Source organism: Rhinopithecus roxellana, chromosome 5 (assembly GCF_007565055.1).
Source record: "Rhinopithecus roxellana isolate Shanxi Qingling chromosome 5, ASM756505v1, whole genome shotgun sequence".
NCBI classification, from domain to species: Eukaryota; Metazoa; Chordata; class Mammalia; order Primates; family Cercopithecidae; genus Rhinopithecus; species Rhinopithecus roxellana.
The window spans coordinates 35584462-35607330 of NC_044553.1; the positions used below are offsets into that span (position 1 = coordinate 35584462).

At 37.7% G+C, this 22869-nt stretch overlaps 1 protein-coding gene across 2 annotated transcripts in view; it reads right to left on the reverse strand.

Moving 5' to 3' along the window:
- FBN1 (fibrillin 1) overlaps nt 1-22869 on the reverse strand; it is a 240478-nt gene that overhangs the window by 85236 nt on the left and 132373 nt on the right. For both annotated transcript variants that reach the window (XM_010357811.2, XM_010357809.2), the window contains 12 exons: nt 21879-21998; nt 18409-18534; nt 16961-17083; nt 13404-13526; nt 12166-12318; nt 7373-7426; nt 5687-5812; nt 4201-4326; nt 3570-3689; nt 3225-3362; nt 2310-2360; nt 547-672 (listed from right to left, as the gene is read on the reverse strand). In XM_010357811.2, coding sequence (XP_010356113.2) covers nt 547-672; nt 2310-2360; nt 3225-3362; nt 3570-3689; nt 4201-4326; nt 5687-5812; nt 7373-7426; nt 12166-12318; nt 13404-13526; nt 16961-17083; nt 18409-18534; nt 21879-21998 — 1386 coding nt within the window. The remainder of the gene's footprint in view (nt 1-546; nt 673-2309; nt 2361-3224; nt 3363-3569; nt 3690-4200; nt 4327-5686; nt 5813-7372; nt 7427-12165; nt 12319-13403; nt 13527-16960; nt 17084-18408; nt 18535-21878; nt 21999-22869) is intronic.

Below are 22869 nucleotides of genomic sequence, written 5' to 3' on the forward strand. Positions count from 1 at the left end.
TCTTAGGGTTGGCGTGAGACAATTTGGCTTGAGGATCCCACTTGGGCTCTAGCAGTTGGCATAGAGTATCCCACTATGACTAGCAGTGATACCTGCCCTGGGCTTTCTCAGGTTCACTTTTCAGGGGAGTGGCATCTTCACTCCTGATATCCACAGGTGTTTCTGCAAGGACCTGTCCTTTTGGCCAATGTCAGGATATGCTTAGAAGACATGGGCTACAGTTTCCAAATATGTGCAAATATTGTTCTTTTCTCCACCACTCAGCTTGTATTTGATAGTTCGTGGCATATGGGGCCGATTTAAGAGTTCTGGAAAAGTAACTGTGATGCTAGTGATTTAAGGAATAGCTGCATATCAACAAAAACTACAGTTGCTCCTTACTATTTGAAAGACTGTCAACGGAGCGGCCATGGACCCTAGCGGACATGCTGAATTTTGGAGTGTGTGTCTGTACCTGAAGCTAAGTGCTCAGCTATATCTTGTTAACTGCATTTTTAATAATCTTTAGTACGTTATTATTAGAAAAATAATGAGCTCAGTATTTACCAAGACAGATCCTTCCTGTGGCATCCAAAGTCATTCCACTGGGACACTGACACTTGAATGACCCCCTAGTGTTAACACACAGGCCATTTTTGCACACTCCTGGGAACACTTCACATTCATCTATATCTAAAAAGAAAAAAAAAGCATAAAGTTAATATATGTTTATAACATCATTCTACCTTATTCTACTCATGCAGTCATAATTATTCCCCATTTTGAACCTGGTAAGTTGATAAAACTAGTTTGCCTACAAATAGTTTGTGTAGAATTTCTAGGGTGCCTGAATGAGCCCACCTATTACTAAATATGTAAGAATTTCTCCACTGGTTTCAGGGAATAACTTTTGAGTTGCAGAGACAGGCAGCTGGTGTGAGTTCTTGGAGATAGCTCTGGTAGCTGTGGACATTTCAGGTAAGGTTCCCGGCAATATAATTTGCTTTATGAGACCAGATGCCCGGAAATGAATGGAGAAGCAAAAACCTGGTTTTTCAAACTAGCAAAGAAGAAACAGCTTGAAGGTCAGCATAGAAAAATATCCCACCAAGGAATATGTGGGCCAATGAAGGGTGTCTTTTAAGAAGTGCTGATAAATCACCAGAAAATGTACAATCAATTCTAACTCAGCCATGGTCTCAGGCTGTTCTGTCCATGCTTTGGTCTCAGCTTGGGCTGAGGAGAATGAAAAGATACTCATGTTCATTCATTCATCATTCATCTAATCTCTCTCAAATGTATCAGTCCTTCCCAGTTCGCTTAATGGAGAGCAATATGTTCTCTGCACTTAATTTGGAAAAGTATTCACCACCAAGTTAATCAAAAGAAAGGCACTTACTTGCCAATGGCAAAAAAAAAAAAAAAAAAAAAAAAAAAAAAAAAAAAAAAAAAGGCGGGGGAACATTAGCTAAGAAACTCATATACACTGTGTCTCTATTTAGAAGAAATAACTTTCCACACCAGGAATGTTGAAAACATATTCTGAATCTTTCCTTGTAAGAGAGATCAATGGGGAGAGGGTGGAATCTACCTTTTTGGGTTTTTGTTTTGTTTTGGCCACTTGTACAACAAAATATGCTGCTGAGGTCAGATAAGTTATTAACAGCGGGTCTGGACCAGAGAAAGGCCAAAGGATTCAGTCATCATTTGGAAAGCAAGGCCTTGGGTGGGGGTTGTAGTGTGCCTCTTTGTTTTAACAGGGAAAAAACTTCATTTCATCCCACATATGGGACTAATTGCTGTTTTTAAAATTTTTCAGCTGCTGTGTCATGTCAGGTTGTGTTAGTCACCATGACCTATGTCTATCTGAAACTCCACGAGAAAGAATCACAGCAAACTGAAGAAACTCCATACAGACTTTCAACAAAGAGAAAACAGAATGTGTCCTTCTAAATCATCCACGACTGTGAAACAAACAAACAAAAAATGCCAGGACAAACCAAAAAAACACACATTTTACAGACTCATCAACAACGTACTGTTTTCCTCTTCCTGACAGCACTGTGAAAGTGCAGACTCGCTACACTGCGATCAACCTACAACATTGTAAGCGACCCACCCTGCCCTTTGGACATAGCAGTCTGACACTAGCAATAGTATATACACACTTGTGAAATCAACAGCTGTTCCGTTTTGTAGTTCTCATTATTTTTTTTTCTCTGCTGCATATTTCTCCCTGTTAAGTTACATGACAGCTTTATCCAGTCCAAGTGAATACAAACATTCATTACGCACAAAAAAATGTATGGTTTGTAAGTAATCAGAAATACCTTCACACTGTGTTCCTTTAATTCTTGAGTACCCTTTACCACATATGGGATCTGTAATAAAAAGCAAAAAACAAAACAGAAAATTAATTTGAGATAACAATATCCAGACTTTGCAGTTCTGACATAGTATAAGAAACATGAAAGATGACCTGGAACACGAAGTAGATTGTGTTGCTATAAGTATGAGATAACAAAATGTTTCTGAGATTGCATAGGTGAGGAAGAACAACAATGAAATGTCTCCTCAAATAAAGCTCAATTCCACTAAGATATTCCAAAAGACACAGAAGTACCCTATAGATCATGTTAAAGTGATAGCTAAGAGGGAAACTGAAGGTAGATTTCTCTCTTGCTGTTCACCTGAAAATAGGAATCACACTATAGAATTACTTTAACATGAATATGGAAAACTCAAGTCTATAATTTGGAGATCTCACGCCCTCCAGCATTCACATAAATTTATACATTTATATATCTAAACAGTAAATCAGCAAAACCATGAGCAAGGTTCTCAAACCTCGAATTCCCAACAGATTTAGACGTTCACCAGAAATTCTCCTGAAGTTTAGTCACGAATACTGGTTTCTTTACATCAATTAGCTTTTTGAAAGAGAATCTGTACCTATAAAAAGCTCAGAACCCCTAACCACAAGGTTCCCAAGAGAGCTGGTAGGCACTGGTGCTCCAGGGAAGCAACACTAACCACATTACAATGTGGAGACAGAAAATAATAAATTAACAAAATCACATAAAAATGGATACTTCTTATTTCCCATTCAGCAATATAGTTGGGGTCATCAGGATTAAATCTTTCAAAATTCTCATGTGAACCTAGATAAACGAAGGACTAGGCTTCCCCTTTTTAGGCAAAGACCAGTGGAGTGGTGTAGGAACCACAGCATGGGTTTCTCTTACCAACTTGGCATAGGGTGCACGGGCTTCCCCACGCAGCACCAAGGGAGGAGCAGCACTGGGACTTTAAGGTGGCTCCATTGATGTTGATCTCACACCGCCCATCGATGACAGTCTGCCAGCAAGTTCCCTTGATGGTTTCTGCAGATGAGGGAATAATATTTAATGAATCGATATAAAAATTCAAACATACACCTTGGAATCATAGGAAAAAATAGCATTTGAAACAAAGAATAATGAAGTTTTTAATGTTGTTCATCCATACTTAAACTCTTTTGCAGGAAAAGCTGATATTAAGTATAACAACATTGATAAACATAGAAAAATCATTCTCAGAAAGATAAATACCTATGCAGATGGTTTTTGTTGGATCCAAAGTACTTTCAGAAGAACATTCACAAATAAAAGAGCCTGGGCTGTTCTTGCAGACTCCATTAATGCAAGGACTTGATTCGCATTCATCAATGTCTGAAACAAAAACAGGTCTACATTACTGCTAAAATTTAGTCTTGGGCCTAAAAGAGTACTTCAACTTTGGCCTCAATTGCTACTACATATCCTTCATCCCACACAGTAAAGCTGGCCTAATAGTTTTTCCTATACTAGATGGAATGCCAAAATAACTCTGTAGTATAGACTAGTACATCTCTATAGTATAGAATACTGGACTAGGCTGAACCTTTCTTTTTATTCAGAATATCTGCAGTAAATGTGTACGTGATTTCTGAATTAACAGCTCAAATAGCAGACACATAACATTTTCTTTATCTATTAAATGATGGCAATTAAAATGCCAATTGCAAGTAAATATCATAAGTGGCTTACAAAGTACATACTAGTGCCATTTAGAACCACAGAATTTCAACTAAATTGGCATAACTGTCTAAAATACAGGAGATTCTAATTTAGTCTTATGGTTTTCTAATGGCATTCCAAAAGATAGCAAAGTACACAGTATAAGAACAAAAATATGGTTTACCTTCACATGTTTTTAGGTCAGGTTTGTAGATAAATCCCTTGGGGCAGGTACAGACAAAACTTCCAGGAGTATTTCTACATTGTCCATTGTCACAAAGGAGACTGTTCAGTACACATTCATTAATATCTGGAAAGTCAATGAAAATGAACACTTAAAAGGGTCCAGACTTTGCCTGTATCTTCTTTGCTCTTTTACATTAGAGCTTTAAAGTAATAATGATATGATCGATTCAAGTAAAAAGGCAAAATTCTTGTATCATTAGCTTTTACCTAAACTATCTCATTTTAGGAAAACAGAGGTTTGACCTGGTTTTATTTTATTTTATTTTTTGAGACAGAGTCTCGCTCTGTCACTCAGGCTGGAGTGCAGTGGCACGATCTTGGCTCACTGCAAGCTCCACCTCTTGGGTTCACGCCATTCTCCTGCCTCAGCCTCCCGAGTAGCTGCGACTACAGGTGCCCGCCCCCAGGCCCAGCTAATTTTTTTGTATTTTTAGTAGATACGAGGTTTCACTGTGTTCACCAGGATGGTCTCGATCTCCTGACCTCGTGATCCGCCTGCCTTGGCCTCCCAAAGTGCTGGGATTATAGGTGTGGGCCACCGCGCCCGGCCGACCTGGTTTTAAACTAAATATCTAAACTGAATATCTACAAAGCCTAAAGTCATTAGACTATTTAACTCACTTATTTCTTTAGCAGGAAGAAAATACAGATTTGCTGGAAATCATTACCTTTATATAGTTACATTATATAATTAAATTTATATAATTTAATTCATTTTGTCAAATTAAAAGGATTAACCTTATTGATTTAAGGAACAAAATAAATACTTAAAAGGTATGGTCCGTCTTTGACATGTGTTAGTTCCAGAATAGGTGTTTCTTCCTTATAATAATTCAGACTGTCTCCAGGTATGATTATAAAGTATAAAGTAATCTGCAGCATTTATGATTGTCATGGAGAATTTAGATTCATGATTCAGGGAGCTCAAGAAAACTGCTTGCTTTCAGCTGAATAACATGCCTGTCTGAAGCAAAACCCAACTTTAAGGGTTTAACTTAACAGAGAGCAGGTATTCCTGAAAGTAAGCTGTGTTTTCTCTGATTAAGTCTAATAAATGTTTGGGAGAAGAGCTGCTTCTCTCAGTAAAAACAAGGTTGACTTTGTAGTCACGTGAGAATGGTTCAGAATCTCTGTATCTCATATCTAAGGAGCTTCTCTTTGAAGGAGTGAAATCTGATACATCTTTATTTTAAGGAGTAAATCATTTCAAGGAATGAATCTGATACATCATTATTCATAAATTGTCAAGATTCAGTCATGTAAATTTTTGTTACTAAAGACATGCATCTGCTGTGCTGACATCTGAAGTATAAAGTGTCCTTCTGCCTAGTCCTCTAAGCTACTCAAAGGCAGTTTTCTCCCAGCAATGAAAGAAGGAATGCATTATGCAGGAAATGTTTCAGAAAACAGGTAAAACTTCTTACCAACACAGTTCTTCCCAGTCGAATCCACTTCATATCCTGAATTGCATATACATTTATAGGTCCCACGAAGGTTTTCACAGATTCCATTTGGGCAAATATCAGGATCTAGTGCACATTCATTTATATCTGCACCACAGAAAAGTTCAGAATCAATTAACATTATAAAATAAACATTGAATGAATTGTTAAAAATATAACACTACAATACATGTAATGACCTTAGGACCTACTGGAGGAAAAAAATCGATTTCACTGGAAAGAGAACACTCGATCTCTTTTTCTCACTGGAAGATATTCTGAGTCAAGTCTATCTCTCACAAGTTCCTGAGAGGAACTTGGCCTCTCAGCCGGAACTACAAGATAACCAATCCCTAATCAAGCTGAAGGAGACCTCCTAGTCCAAGCACCAAGATGGAAACATGGATCGACAGCAGGTCCCAAGTCTCTACAACTGGTCTCCCTACCACCAGCCCTTCTTTCTTCCATCTACCCTCTACACTGCAACCATTCTTACCACCCTAAAAACAAGCTGATTATATCATTCTCATGGTTCAAACTTTCATAGGTTCAACAATATCCTCAAGATTAAACTAAAATACAAATTTTTTGTTTACTTATCCCAAACTTCACACTCTTCCGTGAACATATAATGCCCTCTTCGCTCTGTGTCAGGAATGACTGCAGCAGGCTTACTTACAGGTCAAAAGCCAGCTCCAACACCACATGCTCTGAGAAAGCCTCTGCCGCTCTGCCCACCTGAGGTGGGGCCCTCCCTCTTCTGCACCCTCACAACTGAGGAGTCAAGGCAGGTGCAGAATGACAACCAGTGAATGGATAGTCCCAAATCCTAGTGCCTGATTCTTCTATAAATTAGAGTTGACTTTTTTTTCTTCCAAGTCCCTATCACAACTTACTTATTTCCCATTAACTCCTTATTCATTATAAGTTTCCTTACCTCTCGTCTTTCCTCCTCTGAATATCCCCTCCACATTTTCATTCACACACAATGATGAAACTAATCATGCTGAATGAACTGACAATCAATTCAGCCAGTCCACGTTCTTTCAGATCTCCCTGAATCAAACTGCATAGCTTTATATTAATAAAATAATCCCTTCCACTTTCTTGCCACCTATTTTCACACTTGTTCCAATTCTCCCTTTTAACTTTAATTCCTTGCATGGCACCGATATTTCTCTAGCTAAATATTTCATTCTCTTCCAACTCAGTTAATTGCTGTCACTGCTCCCTACTGCCGTCTTATAATACTGAGCACTTAACAGTTAAGAATCCTTCAGAATGCAGATGGAGAATGGTTCCACCAGCCCATCATCCTGAGTTGTACTTGATAGTGGAAGATCCACAGGAGAGTCAGGCTGCCCCTTCTCAAGCATGAGCAACAAAAGTCATTATATGTCATCTGCGAGCACCCATCAACCACAATGGGAGAGCACCTGACCCCTTCAGTGGCCAAGCCCCACAGCCACACCCAGAAATCCTAGAGCCCACAGTGCCCTGGCTGCTCTGCCACTGAAGGCTTCTGAGCATCCCAGATACATGGCACAGCGATGGCCAGAGAGGGAGTCAGGTCAGACTAGTGTAAAGGGATCAATGCGAAACCCACAGGAAAGTCTGATGCTGCCTCCGCACATAGTGAAGGTAGTAAATTTTGAAAGGAATCCTTACCACTGCCTGCTGACGTCATCCCCGGCCCGCTGCTGCAGAGCGCCTGATATTCCGCTGCAATAAATTAACAGACAGTAAATGATTCCCTTGTTTGCAGAATAGGTCGATCCTGCCCTTGGTTTTGCACACATCATTTCCTCCAAAGTGAGTAGAACCAAAATTAAGTGGTAACGGAAAAGGAGGTATCTCCCCAGGGAGTCACCTTTACATCAGGCTCCCATTTTAAAGGCTACACATCATCGAGGAAAACAACTTTTAAGGATATAGGCAAGTTATAGCAATTCCTTGTGCAAAGCCCTTTCGGAAAAGGTGTTTTTCCTATAACTTGATTTTGTTCACCAGGGAACACTTTACACTTACGGTGAAATGTGCCTGTTAAAATGTGGTTTCTTAACTGTTAATAAAACTTTCTCCCACCATCTTGGGGATAATTTTGTTTCTCACTGCTAGCTGTTTTTTCAGTACAATTGGTTCTTAATATTTCCTCATTTCTCTCTGTAAATTCTCTAGCCTCCTCTCACAAGTGCAACAACAGAATACCTACTCTTGCATTTAAGTGTATTTTTAAAGTTAATATTTATCAGGATACTGGATTCATTCTCCATGATATATCCATAGAGAAAGTATTGCTTAATGTTAAAACTGTGAGATTTTAATTGAAGAAACTGAAGTACATAGAGTATGTCCCCAAATTTGAGATAGAATCAAAATTCTATTTCTTAAAATTAATACTATGTTTTACATACAATTCCAACAATACTTAACATAAGAGTGAATGATGAAAATGTAGAACTAACTGGAATCACACTATCCAAGGAAAGGAAACTAGTGTCCCCTTAGTTGCCAATGGTTTCTGGCAAACACAGTCTCGTGGTCAAATGTAAATCATCTGTGCTTAAGTGGAAGGAGAACGGGATATCAGGGCTGGGGCTTATTGTAGAGGCTGACCGCACCTTACTGCTGAAGCAAATAGTTCCTATCTTCTGCATGCCAGAGAATTGCATCCTGATGACAGTGGACGTAAATGAGTTATACAACCAAAAATTATCATGTCTTCTAACAAATGTGAATTTGAGAAAGCAGTGATGATTTAATTTTCAAATCGTCTTAGAAAGGGCCAAAAAACCAACAGATGGGAAGGTGTGTTTGAAAGCCAGGTCTGGGAACAAAAAGAAATTCATCCTTTTTATTCTGTTATATCAGCAAAAAACTAAAATATGTATGAAATACTGTAATAAAACAAGAAAACCAAAATCATGCCAGTTTCATAAAAAGGACTTTTAGAGATAATGACAGTTTTGCTGAAGTTTGGCCTAAATGGAAGCAAATTATTGTCACCATTGTTTTCCATTTAGGCAGGATTTGGTTCTAGACCATTTTTTGTAGAGTTCAAATAAGCATGGGTTTTAATACCAATGACAATGCTAATTGCTGGGAGTTTTGGAAGCAGCCCTTTTCCTCTGTTAGTTTCTTCTCCCATAAATTTGGAACGATAATTCCCATTTCACCTGGTGGCTGTACAGAATTAACATTACATGTTTAATGATTTAACATGTACTGTGCACAGCTCACGCCTTGAATAAAAAATAAGTAAATAAAAGTATTATAAACACATATTAAGGGGTAGGTATTGATGAGCTAACTCAGCGTAGTGCCATGGAGACAGTGGCATGAGGGATCTATGAGAAAATCCCCCAGAATTATCCTCCTGTGGGTTTAACTGACCAATCACACTCCCGTGGGTTTAACTGATCCATTTCTGTGAAACGCCATTGTCAGAAGGCTGAGGGCACAAGAGGGATTGCTGAACAATGTGAATGAGCTCCAGCAACCAGTGAGAAACAGCTTCATATGCAGCTTGCCTGACTTGCAGACCACAAAGATGAACTTCGGATTTTGTATATTTGGAGTCTCTCCCTCAACTGACGGAAGACATTCCTTTTGAATATTTTCAGTACTTTAAACAGCCTATCCCCCATTCTTGAAATGAGGGATTTTCCTACATTGGGATGGTTCATGACCAAAGAGGTGGAGAAACCAAATGCATGAAACTACTTCCACGTGTGGACCTTTTCTGGGTAAATTCATTCAAATATAAGACAGAAGTTAGTGGAACCGGGCCTTACATTTAACTCTCGTTAAGCTTTACTGTTGCTATGGTTTGAATGTGTCCTCCAAAGGTCATGTGCTGGAAACTTAATCCCCAATGCAACAGGAATACTGCGAGGTGAGGTCTAATAAGAAGTGATTAGGTCGTGAGGACTCTACCCTCATGAATGGATTAATGTTATTATCATGGGAGTGAGTGAGTTATCATGAGAGTGACGTTGTTAAAAAAGCACATTCAGTCCTCTCTAGCTTTCTCTCACTCCTGCATGCTCTGTTGTCCTTCCGCTTTCAGCTGTGAAGTGACTTGGCAAGAAGGCCCCCGACAGATGCTGGCGCCTTGATATTGGACTTCCCAGGCTCCAGAACTGTGAGAAATTAATGCATTTTCTTTATACATTATTCAATTTGTGGTACTGTGTTACTGCAACAAAAACTGGACTAAGACAACTGCTAAAGAAATCTGGTCTTTTGGTCACCTTTTTATAAACCCACATAATTTCCCTATGGATCTTAAGAATTCTTTGGAAGTGTACTTGGTCCAGAGGAAAATGTAAAGGCAAATATCTATATGCACCAACGCTCCTGGATTCTAAGTCTTGGCTCTTCCAATCATTCAACATGTGAACAAGTCACCTGTACTCTTGTGTGCCAGCTTTCATGATACTTGTCTGTATTGCAAATTCAAAGTAGGTAAGAAAAGTATTTTGAAATGTTAAAGTAACATGCAAAAGGATGATATTAATAATACACAACTATGAAGTTATAGGAAAGTGTCTTTGATAGAATTATATTTATATATAATAAAATTATTATAAACACACTGAAGTGATTGGTGATCATACATAAAATAATTTCCATATTATTCACTGGGTGAAGTCATTAGCTAGAACAAAGTTTGCTTTCTTTAAACTGGCATCCCTCCTTTCCTTTTTTCTTTCTTTATTAAGACAGAGTCTCGCTCCATCGCCCAGGCTGGAGAACAGTAGTGCTATCTCAGCTCACTGAAACCTCCACCTCCTGGATTCAAATGATTCTCCTGCCTCAGCCTGAGTATCTGGGATTATAGGCGCACACCACCACGTGTGGCTTTTTGTTTGTTTGTTTGTTTGTATTTTTAGTGGAGATGAGATTTCACCATGTCAGCCAGGCTGGTCTTGAACTCCTGACCTCAAGTGATCCACCTGCCTTGGTCTCCCAAAGTGCTGGGATTACAGGTGTGAGGCACCACTCCTGGCCCCCCATTTCTTTTAAAGGCTTCCATTTAACTTTCTCTAACTTTTCATAATATATTTTAATCTCTGTTAGTTTCAAATACTATTATTTTTAAAATAACAAATCATTTAAAATTATGATTTACTCTTTGATTTGTTTCCCTTAGGGCAGAAATAAACTGACTAAATCCTATATGTAAAACCAACCAATCAGAGCTACATATTTTCAATATTAGGTCTAACTTTATTTCAGGACATTAGAGGTCCACTGCCAAGTGACCTTAAAATTGTGTTTAAATACTGGTGGAACATTGTTTTAATTTCGGTAAAGTATTCTTGTTTTATAAATAGAAATAATTTACAACTGGACAGGACCTTTTGGATTATCTAAGGCAACTCATTTTGTAGATGAGATGTCTAAGGATAGCTTTTCTGCATTATTCTATTTTATAACTATGTTTATTAATATAAGCCACCTCAAATCCTTTCGAAAAGTAGGTGAGGAAAGTTCGGAAATAAGCAAAATACACAAATAACTAAATCACCTAACTAAGTAATTTGGCTGCCTGTTGGAGCCAAACAGGCATCTGTTCCTGGATGGAGGAACAGAATTCTGACCCGCTATCCAGTTCTCTTTTAATCAGGCCATGTCACTTCAACTGGAGAAAAATACTTTTTTTCTCTCAGGTTAAATCAAATCATTAAAGAAAACCACACCTGGCCAGGCATGGTGGCTCACGCCTGTAATCCCAGCACTTTGGGAGGCCGAGGTGGGTAGATCATGAGGTCAGGAGTTCAAGACCAGCCTGGCCAATACGGTGAAACCTCGTCTCTACTAAAAATAGAAAAATTAGCCGAGCGTGGTGGCACACACCTGTAATCCCAGCTACTCAGGAAGTTGAGGCAGAAGAATCGCTTGAATCCTGGAGGCGGAGGTGGCAGTGAGCAGAGATCATGCCACTGTACTCCAGCCTGGGCAACAGAGCAAGACTCCATCTCAAACAAACAAACAAAAAAAGAACGAACGAAAAAGAAAACCATACCAAAATCAATACGTGGGATGTAAACAAAATTTACAAATGGTCTTTTGGAAAGCTATTGGAAATAGCCAAGTCATACGGCAGTTATTTACTTTTATGCTGTGTAAAAGTCTGCTTTTACAATAGTTTCTGTAAAATGCAAATATCATGAAACAACTTTAGAAAACAAGGCAAGGTGTATGTATTGCAAAGAGCTTGAGTATTATTGAGGTAGGGGAGTTTATACGGGAGGCACAAATGCAATACCTATTCCAAATGATTATGATAATCATAATGTGACTAGACACTGGCTAGCCTCTGCCAAGACCCCAAGAAGGCACATGGCATACCCGGAGAGCAAAATTTCATCTTTCCCTGTGAATTCCACAAATGCAAAGACCTCAATGGTGGCAGAAGGCTGGCAGTACGAGGGCATCTCCATGATACCACATACCTGAATTCTGTGCAGGACATGGCTGGCAAGGTTCCCCAAATGCATACTCAGTGCTGGCACAACAGCATTCAGATTTCGTGACAGCACCAAACAAAGGTTTGATACACTGTCCTCTCTTGTATCCACCATAGCATGTACTCCGCATGTGTGTGTCTAAACAGGAAGAAGCATCTGTCATCACACTGTCACTTCAAACAGAGGAGAACCCCCCAAGTCAAAGTTGAAGAGGGCTTTGTTTATCCATCATCCCTGGTGTAACTCACAGGGAATGCCTCTGATATTAGGGCTCCATTTGAAGAAAAAATAAACAAAAATAGAAAAACACAACACATTCAGCTTCTAAGCATTGGAAACCAATGGCCAGATTGTTTCCGTTTTCTAGGGACTATCATGGTTTACCAAAATGTGAGGCCCTTCAATGCTGGAATTATATCTCATTTATTTTGTCTTTCTCAGGCCTGTGCAGAGCAGGCACTTAATAAATGTTGAATTAATAATGGATGAATGTTGAATCTCACATCCTGCTAAATAAGACCTTTATTAGAAATGTGGCCTATCCCAAAATAAGCATGCAATTACTGAATGTCTGAATTAGGTATGCTTTCCAAAAAGGAGAAAGTTTAATCTGTAAAAGGCTTGTTATATAAATCTGTAGATGTTGGTCAACTAAGCTGTGTTATCTTTACCACCAGGAAGAGTGTTTCCAGCTATGCCCAATCCTTTTCCAATTCAAATGGCTTACTGAGTACCTTTCTTAAAAATAATCTGGATAAAACTGGTATCAATTTTTCAACAAGTCTCATACTTTTTATAAACCCTCATAAAACTATTACCATACAGGTTTCTGGGTGATCCATATTCTCCTTTGCATTCTATACTGCCCATGGACATCAATTTTCTATTAAAATGTTCATCATGAGATAATAGCATATGCACATCAATTTCAATGACCAATATCAACAAAGGAGGGCTGGAGAAAACTGAAGACAGCTATGGGATTAGGGAAGAACAGGGGGAAGGATAAGTGGGTATTCTCTTGCTTTTCACTTAGCTCATCTTTCTAATCCTCAAATTAATGTTCAATTTACGTAAGAAGAGAACTGACCTTGTTGATCTGTTGCCCTGCAAATATTCTTTATATCTTATCTGCTACAGTAGAGAGCGTTTGTTACTAGTGGGCTTTATTGAGTGACAGAGGTTGAATCTCTCTCCTAAGTCTAGCCATAATGTTTTCTTACCAACACACACACGTCCATCCAGACCCACAGCCAGTCCAGGGAAGCATTCACATCTGTAGGAGCCGTCAGTGTTGACGCAACGCCCATTCATGCAGATCCCAGGGGTTTCACACTCGTTAATGTCTGTGGCAGAGAAAGGCACTTATTAAAAAATGAAGTGACATTTATCTAAAATTATAACATATTGACAATTATGTTTTAACACTTGAAAATGGGGAAGATAGGAAATAACATGCAGCATCCGCAACAAAAGCTCAAATGGCATTCTCATTTTCCTCTGAAAGAACAGTAACAAAATCAAGAGAAATCAACTGTTGGAACGTATTTTCCATAAAAAGCAACTTTAATATATTCTTCCAAGAGATTTTTGTATCCAAAATAATCACAAAGGCAAAAACAGAATAGGAGGAAGGAGAACAATGGCTGCTAGAAGACAAAGGGTTTTGTGTAATGCATAACCACGGTAGCTCTCCCAGGGCTCTCAGAAATCTAGGGTAATAATAAACTACAGGAGGACTTTCCTTTTGGTATTCATCACAAAGACTGGCATCCCTTCTAGTATCACCCATGTCTTAGCTCTCTGGGACAATTCACATAAAATGAAAGGATATACAACTAAACCCTTGATGGAACACCATAGAAAAAGAACAGAAAATAAATATAGATCACTTCGATGAGCATTCTGGGCCAATAACAGCACTGTATGTAATTGGAACCCAGCAAAGAAAAATCTTTCTTAAACTTTACAAATACTTTATGGTATTTTATGTGTATACTTAAGGAGGTCTGGTAAAATACTTTATTGGACACATATTAATAATAGCAGAGGGGTTTTTTCCCTTTAATATGGAGAAGTACAAAAGGCACCAAAATTGTGGTTTGGAAAACATACAACACTTAGAAGCAAATGATTTTAGACCAGGCATGGTGGCTTACACCTGTAACCCCAGCACTTTGGGAGGCCGAGGTTGGGAGATCACTTGAGGCCAGGAGTTCAAGATCAGCCTGGCCAACATGGTGAAACTCCGTCTCTATTAAAAATACAAAAATGAGCTGGGCATGATGGCATGCGCCTGTAATCCCAGCTACTTGGGAAGCTGAGGTACAAGAATTGCTTGAACCCAGGCGGCAGAGGTTGCAGTGAGCTGAGATCACACCACTGTACTCCATCCAGCCTGGGAGACAGAGTGAGACTGTGTCTTAGAAAAAAAAAAAAAAGAAAAAGAAAAAAAGCAAATGATTTTGTAACAACTCCTTTTACAATATACAACTAGTGTATGTGACTATTAACTTTCTCCTGACCTTAAAAAGGCAAATTGAGAGTAAAACACCTTCGTGTTTTACTTAGCTTGTGTTGTTTGGCACAAAATATATTCGGGTGGTCCAAGGTTCTGTGTACAGATTGTATTTGAAACAGCAGTTATATTTAAATACAGGAACTCAAATTGGTTAGTTATTCTGGTCACCTTTTTGTTCAAATTGTGACACACAATAAAACGTGGAGACTACAACCTGAAAGGTAACACAAAGAGCTTTTAATAAGAATGGAGATGTAAAGTAGATCCAAAGGAAGGTAACTTTGGTCAAATTTAGTGGCCTCAACTTTCAGAGAGTGAACAGAGAAGCCATGTTGTTGATCAGATGAGTTAACTGCGGAGATTGAATTAGCATTGTTGATTCAGCTTTGAACAGTCACATTTTGTGGGCTCAGGACTAAGTGCTCAGGGCTAAGAGAAAATCTTATCCTACGGCATAAAGAGAAAGATTATAAAAAGGAAGAAATTCAGTGCACATGGGATTAATTTCTGTCTTTTTTCATCCTTCAGTCTTATTACAGTGTGTGTACTCTATGCTCTATAAGCTAGAAAAACGAAGACATTGATAATAATACAGAGCTATGGAGCTCTCTCTCTCTCTCTCAGGTCCTTAAGCCAGAATGCTAAAGTCAGAACAAACCATCCATATCATCAGCACTTTCAAATTAATAGAACAATCAATTTATTGATAGGATACTATTTCACTGGTTGCCAATGGTGGCCAAACCTGGTTTCATCTGTGAGGTCACAGCATTATCTGTTGGCCATACTTAATGCAGAGACGCTGTGGCCTGGGTCAGCAGGAGCCTAGAGGCACTAAAAGTGAATCTTAGTGTGCTGTGTATCAACAAGAAGATTATGTATTCTCCTAGGTCTGCTCACAAAGGGGCTTTCATATTTCTTTCTATTATTTTTTTTGGAAGCCCAATTCCAAATATTCCAGCAATCATTCTCTTCCCTTTTCTTTTTCACTTGTACAGTGCTAAATTTGCACAATTTGACACTTTGTTTTATGCTATCTTACACTGTAGAATATTTCTATGTGTTAATCCTGTCTTCTCATATAAGTTCCTCCCACTACAGGGCTCAAAAGTACAGAAACCACTTTCCTACTTCAAATTTGAAACACCCAACTGTTTTCTCTTGCTGGGAAGACAGATTTGCACAATATTAAGAGCCATTGATGTGAAGGTCATAGAGAATGTAGGTAAACAACCAAGGGCTCGAAGTTCTTTTAAGCCTGGAGAAAATGCACATCTTGCCAAGGACTTAACACAAGGCTTTCTTCCATAACACATTTACCAAAGCTGTCCACTAGGGGCACACAGAGAAGAGGCACTATAGGACTTTATCCTGCTTTTCTCTACCTTGACTAGCTTGACCCTCTACACTTCTGCATCTGAAACTATGCCCAGAAGCTCTAAGTGCAGCATTTTAGCAGACTTTCTGGACCTGTTTTGAGTATGAGGTTCTTTAAGAAGTCTGGTTCCAACTCAGAGCCTGGACCAACTGCAATAATCACTGATCCCTGCATAAGACAGGAGACACAAAGCACAAATTTGTCTCCAGTAACTTTTCTTAGGACCCCAATTCTCAACAGCAAAAATAAAAATCCTCATTTTTGCTTCAATACCTGGAGCAATGAGATTATTTCAAAATGGTTTACCAAACTAAAAAATGGTTGTTGGTTGTTTATTTATTCTGCTTAATCCTGTTTCCCTTCTTGCTTACGTAACTTGATAACGCCTAAATAAATTATCCTTTAAAAAATTCTGTGTCTTAAGATGCCTGGAGGAAATTATGAGGAAGAGATCATTGCAAATAACATTCTACACTATTCCGTCCAGGTAAAGATGTAAGAGGTGGCAAATAACAGCCATCAAGAAGCCTAACCACCATTATTCCCTAACTGGAAAGAAGAGGTAGAACTCAGCTTCTTTAGAACAATGCCCACATCTGTTGGAAGACCAACATGCAGTTTGGATTATTTATTTGCTACATTGCTTTTGACTCCTTTGAGAAGACCTCAAATACCGTTTCTGAAACAACAACAATCTTCAGGGCATAAACTGTAACTCTTTGGATGGCTGGATTTAAGAAGGAGTTTCAGTCAGGATTCCCAAACCAAAATTCAAGGTACTGTAAGTGGGGAGAATCAGTAAAGAAAGGCAGTACCTCTAAACAATGTAAAGAGGAGAAAAGGCAGGTGAAGAACATGATCTAAGGTTTCACAGCACAAACCTTTGCAATAACGCCCATCTGATGCCAGCTGGAATCCAGGTTTGCAAATACATTTAAAACTGCCATCTTCATTGATACACATTCCATTAAGACACATGTTCCTTATGCTGCATTCATCCATATCTGAAAAATACAAAGCATACATTTTCTTATGACCAGAAGAGTAAGCTTATGAAGGAAACCAATTTGGATGAAAATAATTCTGTTTCTTCATATTTCTTTCTTTTTGTTATTACAGTCTAAGGCTAATTTTCATCCAAATAATATCACCTAAGGAAGGAGAAGATGCGACATAAGAAAAACATATCTCAAATTCTTGAGTTTTGGCAGGTGCATGTAAACTTTAGGGCTAGATTTATAGGTATATCTATTTATAAAATATATAAAATTTGACTCCATAGAAGTTATCAGGGTCCTTTTTAGGAATAATAGTTTACAAACTGAAAAATGTGCTAATAGCCTAGTGGGTATATTTATTTCACAGAATCATATTACTTCTAATGCTCTGAAAATGAAAATAAGTCAAAACTAAGATCAGAGGAATTTGAAATGTATTTAGGCTACATCCTAATTCTTTTCAAGATGCAAACCAGAAGATAACTTGCAGTTTGAAGCAATTTTAAATAGGGGCAGGTAAAAAGTCACTTTTAAAATACATGGCTCAACTATGGATTATAGCTGTGTGCCAGTGAACCTTTAAGATCCCTTAAACATTGGGGATGGTTCTTTAAATTCATCAGTATGTTATTTTATTTAATATTAAAGCTGTCTTGGGAGGCACTTGCTCTTCCAGACACAGTGTTTTCACTTATAGGCTTTAGAAAGACCAAAGTAAGTTATTATATATACATATTTTAGATATGATATATATATTTTGGACTTATATAATGTATATTTATTTTAGATGTATATTTATATCTTAGATATATATTATTTCTATTTAAATATGTATTTTATGAATATTATCTATATATTACATATTTAGAAATACATATATACATAATTAATATACATATATTACATATATAGAAAAAATATATAATATGTATTTTATATTATATATATTTTAGATATATATTTCTCATACTGATTAGTAGCATTTTATTACTAGGCAGACACTTTAAGCAAAAAGATTATAAATGGCTAGATAATACATGGACTTAGGTATGTCTTATTTTTTAAAAATGTACAAATTCTGACTGTGTAAAATTAGGATGTATGAATTGTGCCACAAAAGTTTCATCATCACCAGGGATGAAATGTTATTTGATTCACACAAATGTAAATTAAGAAATGAATATTGTGGAAAATTAGGTTTCCCTCCCAGATAAAATATATAAAACATATCTGATACTTTGACATTTCACTCATTTTTTGGTCTTGTTAAAGACCCCTGATACCGAAATTGCAATGGAAGGAGAGGACTAACATTAGTATACTATTATTACCTTCACAGTTCTTCCCATCTCGTGTAACATGAAAGCCTGCATTACACACGCAATGAAAACTGCCATCTGTGTTGATGCAGCGTCCGTTATTGCAGATCCGGCCATTCTGTAAACACTCATCAATGTCTAAAATCAAAGTTTAAAAAGAAGAAATAGCTTTATTTAGCGGAGTTAAAATTATTTTATTTCCCCCTCCCTCCATTTTCAAACTCATGATCTTAGCTTTTGGTTTTAATTACTTAATAATATTCTCCAACATAAACTGGTTATCAAATAATGTGATATTTAGGGTTATCAGAGTTGAAAATACATGATAAAAAACCTGTATAATTACATTAGAGCTAACTCTAATTTCTAATAAGACTCCTTAAATCTGAAGTCTATAAACAAAATAGATTCTTCTTCACTATTTTCCAAGCACATTTATTTAACCAGTATAAATCATTATAACTGAAATTTGGCTGGCATCTTTAAAACTCATAATTTACAGCTATCTCAGAACAATACAAAAAGCTCTACTTTTTTAAACAATCACCTTAATTCTGCCTGAAAACCATCAATCACATCTCTAAAATGTTCATCTTCTTTATGGTAATTCTGGTTTACGTGCAGGGTTATTGCTGATAGATTCTTAGTCTTTTAAAAAACAACTTTATGAGTATTCTATCTACCAAATAAAATATTGATTCTGTGAGGGTAGTTTTCTTTTTTTTCTATTGTGGTTAGTATTATGCCAAAGTACACAATAAAGCTTGATACAGAAGTGTTAAAATAACAATAACTCAAACAATCTGTATCTGACTTCTCACTTAAAGATGAATAATCAACCCAAAGTGGACAGCATGGTACCCTGGATTATCTGTTTCTCTCAGTTTCTAGAAGCTACAAACCTGGATACACATCAAAGAGGATGAACACAAACCTCTTTGTCTACACAGGCACAAAATCATTTCCAGGGCTTATTCCCAGAAGATAGGGACTGGGAAACTATGTGGAGTTGGATGGGAACATTCCTATCTATGCAGAGCTGAGGCCACATTTGTCTGAGTATAAGCGCCCTAAATATCCCCTGCACAATGAGCACGTGCGTTTATGGCACCTCAGTTACTCTGACTGTCTACCCTGCGTCTGCATGATGTCTTGTGGTTGGCCCTCAGATGCACTTTCTTTCTGGGCAGATCCTGCAGTGGTTTCCACACAAGTCATTGGACGAGCAGAGGCAGTCTGGGCTTTTCTTCTGTCTGATCTTTGTGCCAACAACCTATGATCTTTTTCTCTCTCATTTATTTCTTAATCCTTGCTAAAAATCAGACTTGCTCCACACTCCAAGAAAATGGTAAAAACCACATATTCTTGAGCAGACTTTTTTTTTTTTTTTTAAGGATCCTGTAATTTTTTGAGGCCCAAGTTGAAAATAAACAGGATAAAGAGTTCACCTTTTTCTCTCCTCATCGATTTCAGAATGCCATGGGGTTCCCCATTGCCTTATAAGACAAATTTAAAGCTGGCCATTCAAAGTTCTCCTCTACTGTGTTTCTGCCCGTCCTTCCGTCCCCTTCTATTCGGCCCCTCACATACTTCCCAGCTATGTGCACAGCCTTTTGGACCATTCTGTGGCAACTTTCATCCACAAAATCATGTGAACACATTCTCAACTTCTTATTTTCAGGATAACCTTAGCGCTAGCTCTTAAAGAAGTCAGTGCTTGAAGTATTCAGGTCATCCTCAGTCTCCAATACTAAGTCTCAGATTGATAACAACCACATACATGCGTTTATACTGGCTGGCCCTTGCCCCAGCTGAGTGCTCTCAATAACCACTTCTCTTGGCTTATTTAACAGTGCAGTCTCTGGACATTGATTTCATTTTATTTTCTATTACTGCAAAATGCCCAGTATGCTATTTGTACATGTTAATTATTTTAAATAGTCATAATATTAAGAAAGTTTTCAACTCACTTAAGTGTTCAACCTATCCATATTTATATTTAATTAATAGAAATATTAGCAAGTTCAAAGGCCTTATTCCAGTTTTTCTGCTTAAAATGGTCATTTACATGTAGTGCACTAAAATACACTGATGGCAAGAAATCTGTACGTGAGAACCAAATTCAAAATTTTGAAACCAGTTCACTGATAAAAATTAAAACTTCTATAGGTCTTCAACTCATGAAGAGCTTTTGCTAAAAGAGGCAAATAAGATTAGCTCTTGTCAATGGCTACCAATTTTCTAAAGTGATATAAACCTCGCTATCTTTTATTTAACTTTAAAAAACTTTTAAGTTCAGGGATACACGTGCAGGTTTGTTAAATCGGTAAACTTCTGTCATGGGGGTTTGTTGGACAGATTATTTCATTACCCAAGGTTAATTAAGCCTACTACCTATTGGTTATTTTCCCTGATCCTCTCCCTTCTCCAACCCTCCACCCTCCAATAGGCTTCGGTGTGTGTTGGTCCCTTCTACGTGTCCATGTGTCATCATTTAGCTCCCACTAAAAAGTGAGAACATGTGGTATTTGGTTTTCTGTTCCCATGTTAGTTTACTAAGTATAATGACTTCCAGCTCCATCCATGTCCCTGCAAAGGACATGATCTCATTCTTTTTTATGGCTGCATAATATTCCATGGTGTAAATGTACCACATTTTCTTTATGCAGTCTATCATTGATGGCCCCTTTTATTTAACTTTAACAGAGCATTTGCCTGTTTTTTTCTGTCTTGACTGATTAATGATACAGTTCATTTTGTGCTCAATTTAGAGATAGAGATGGAGATAGATGTTTGGGCTCCCTGACAGTGATTGTTATTTATTTCTGTTTTAGAAACTTAGTACATTAAAGTCATTTAATAAAAGGCATACTGGATGGCTTAATAAATTAGTTAATAAATCTGATGGGAAATTTTTTATGAGGGACATTTATAGCAGTGCTTCTCAAACTTCAATGTACATACAGATCGCTGGGGGATCTTGTTAAAATACAGAGTCTGCAACAGTATATCTGTGGTGGAACCTGAGATCCTGCCTTTCCAAGCAGTTCTAGGTGATGCTGCTGCTGACCACACTAAAAAGCAGCAAGGGCTTAGAGCGACATCCTTATCTTTTAGAACTTTCCATTAAGAAATTAATCGCACATAATTTCAACTGAAATTTTCCTCAGTTGCTGCGTCACAAAAGACAATCCCACTCTCTACTTCTCAGATGAAAACTTAAGAGGCAATAATAGTGACGAGACAACAGTACTGAAAATAAGATTTTTCCTGCAGGCATAGACGCATCTTATAAAATAACTTCAATGCTTGCCAGATTTTATGACACTGTCTTTCAGAATGACAATAGGTGGAACCAAGTTCAAAAAAGCCATGGAACTATATTAGTCTCTTCCGGCATGGGTTATTTAAACTCCATGGAACTCGTCTGAAGTCAACCCCCAGTTAGCATACATGTCCCACATTCCATGCCAGGAGCATACCTCGGCATTCTGTCCGTGTGAGTGTGCTCTGATATCCAGCTCGGCACTGACAAGTGTACGAACCCTGGTTGTTAATACACTCACCACCAGCACAGGGGTTTTTCTCACATTCATCAACATCTGCAAAGCACAATGTATTTTAGTGCAAAATTAGATAGCAATACCTCATAATTCTAAGATGTTCTTGGTTCCTTTTATACATATAAAACATTTTCCTTTTGAGAAATAAATAACATAATAAAAGGATCTTTTTTCTTTCCACTACAATATGTCATTAGCCATTCGAAGACTGGTTGAGCAGTTAAAGTGTATTATTTTTATGTGTCATTTTGCGGAGAAAAATTCCAAACAAGTAGCAACTCAACAATCTGATCTAATAAACATTTTCTCTTCCTTAAGTCTGATCGAAGAGAACCAAACAGACTAACATTTCAGAAGTGGCTTCTGGATAGGATTCCAAGTATCTCTTGAAGCTCTATATTTTCCAATGAAAAGAAAGTCTAACCATATCCAAGCATTCCCTGCTGAGTTCCACTAAAATGTTAGAACAAAACATGAAGCAACTGTTGTTTAAAGGGCAGTTCTCAATCACCATAGAGTCGACCCCATCCCCAGATGTGTTCAATACACAAGCTCACACTAGTGTTAAAGTCACTTAGAATTATCAGTACATTTAGAGACAAACTGGTTTATATGACCCTACTTGTAAACAGGAGAAAGCTAAAATTTAGCGAAGATAACCCAGTTGTCCACATGCTTCTTAGTGGCAGATACAGATCTGACCTCACATTCCCCAACCCTGAGTTAAATGTTTCCACTTCTACTCAGATCTGGATGACCTCTAGAAGGGGTGTTCACATCACCAGGAAATTAAATAGTTTGGGAAAGTAAGAACTCATCATTTCTGACCAATCATAAATTTACAATTATAAAATTAGAATTCATGACAGAACTAAGAGGTGAGCTTATTTTAAAAACAATTTGATAGGAA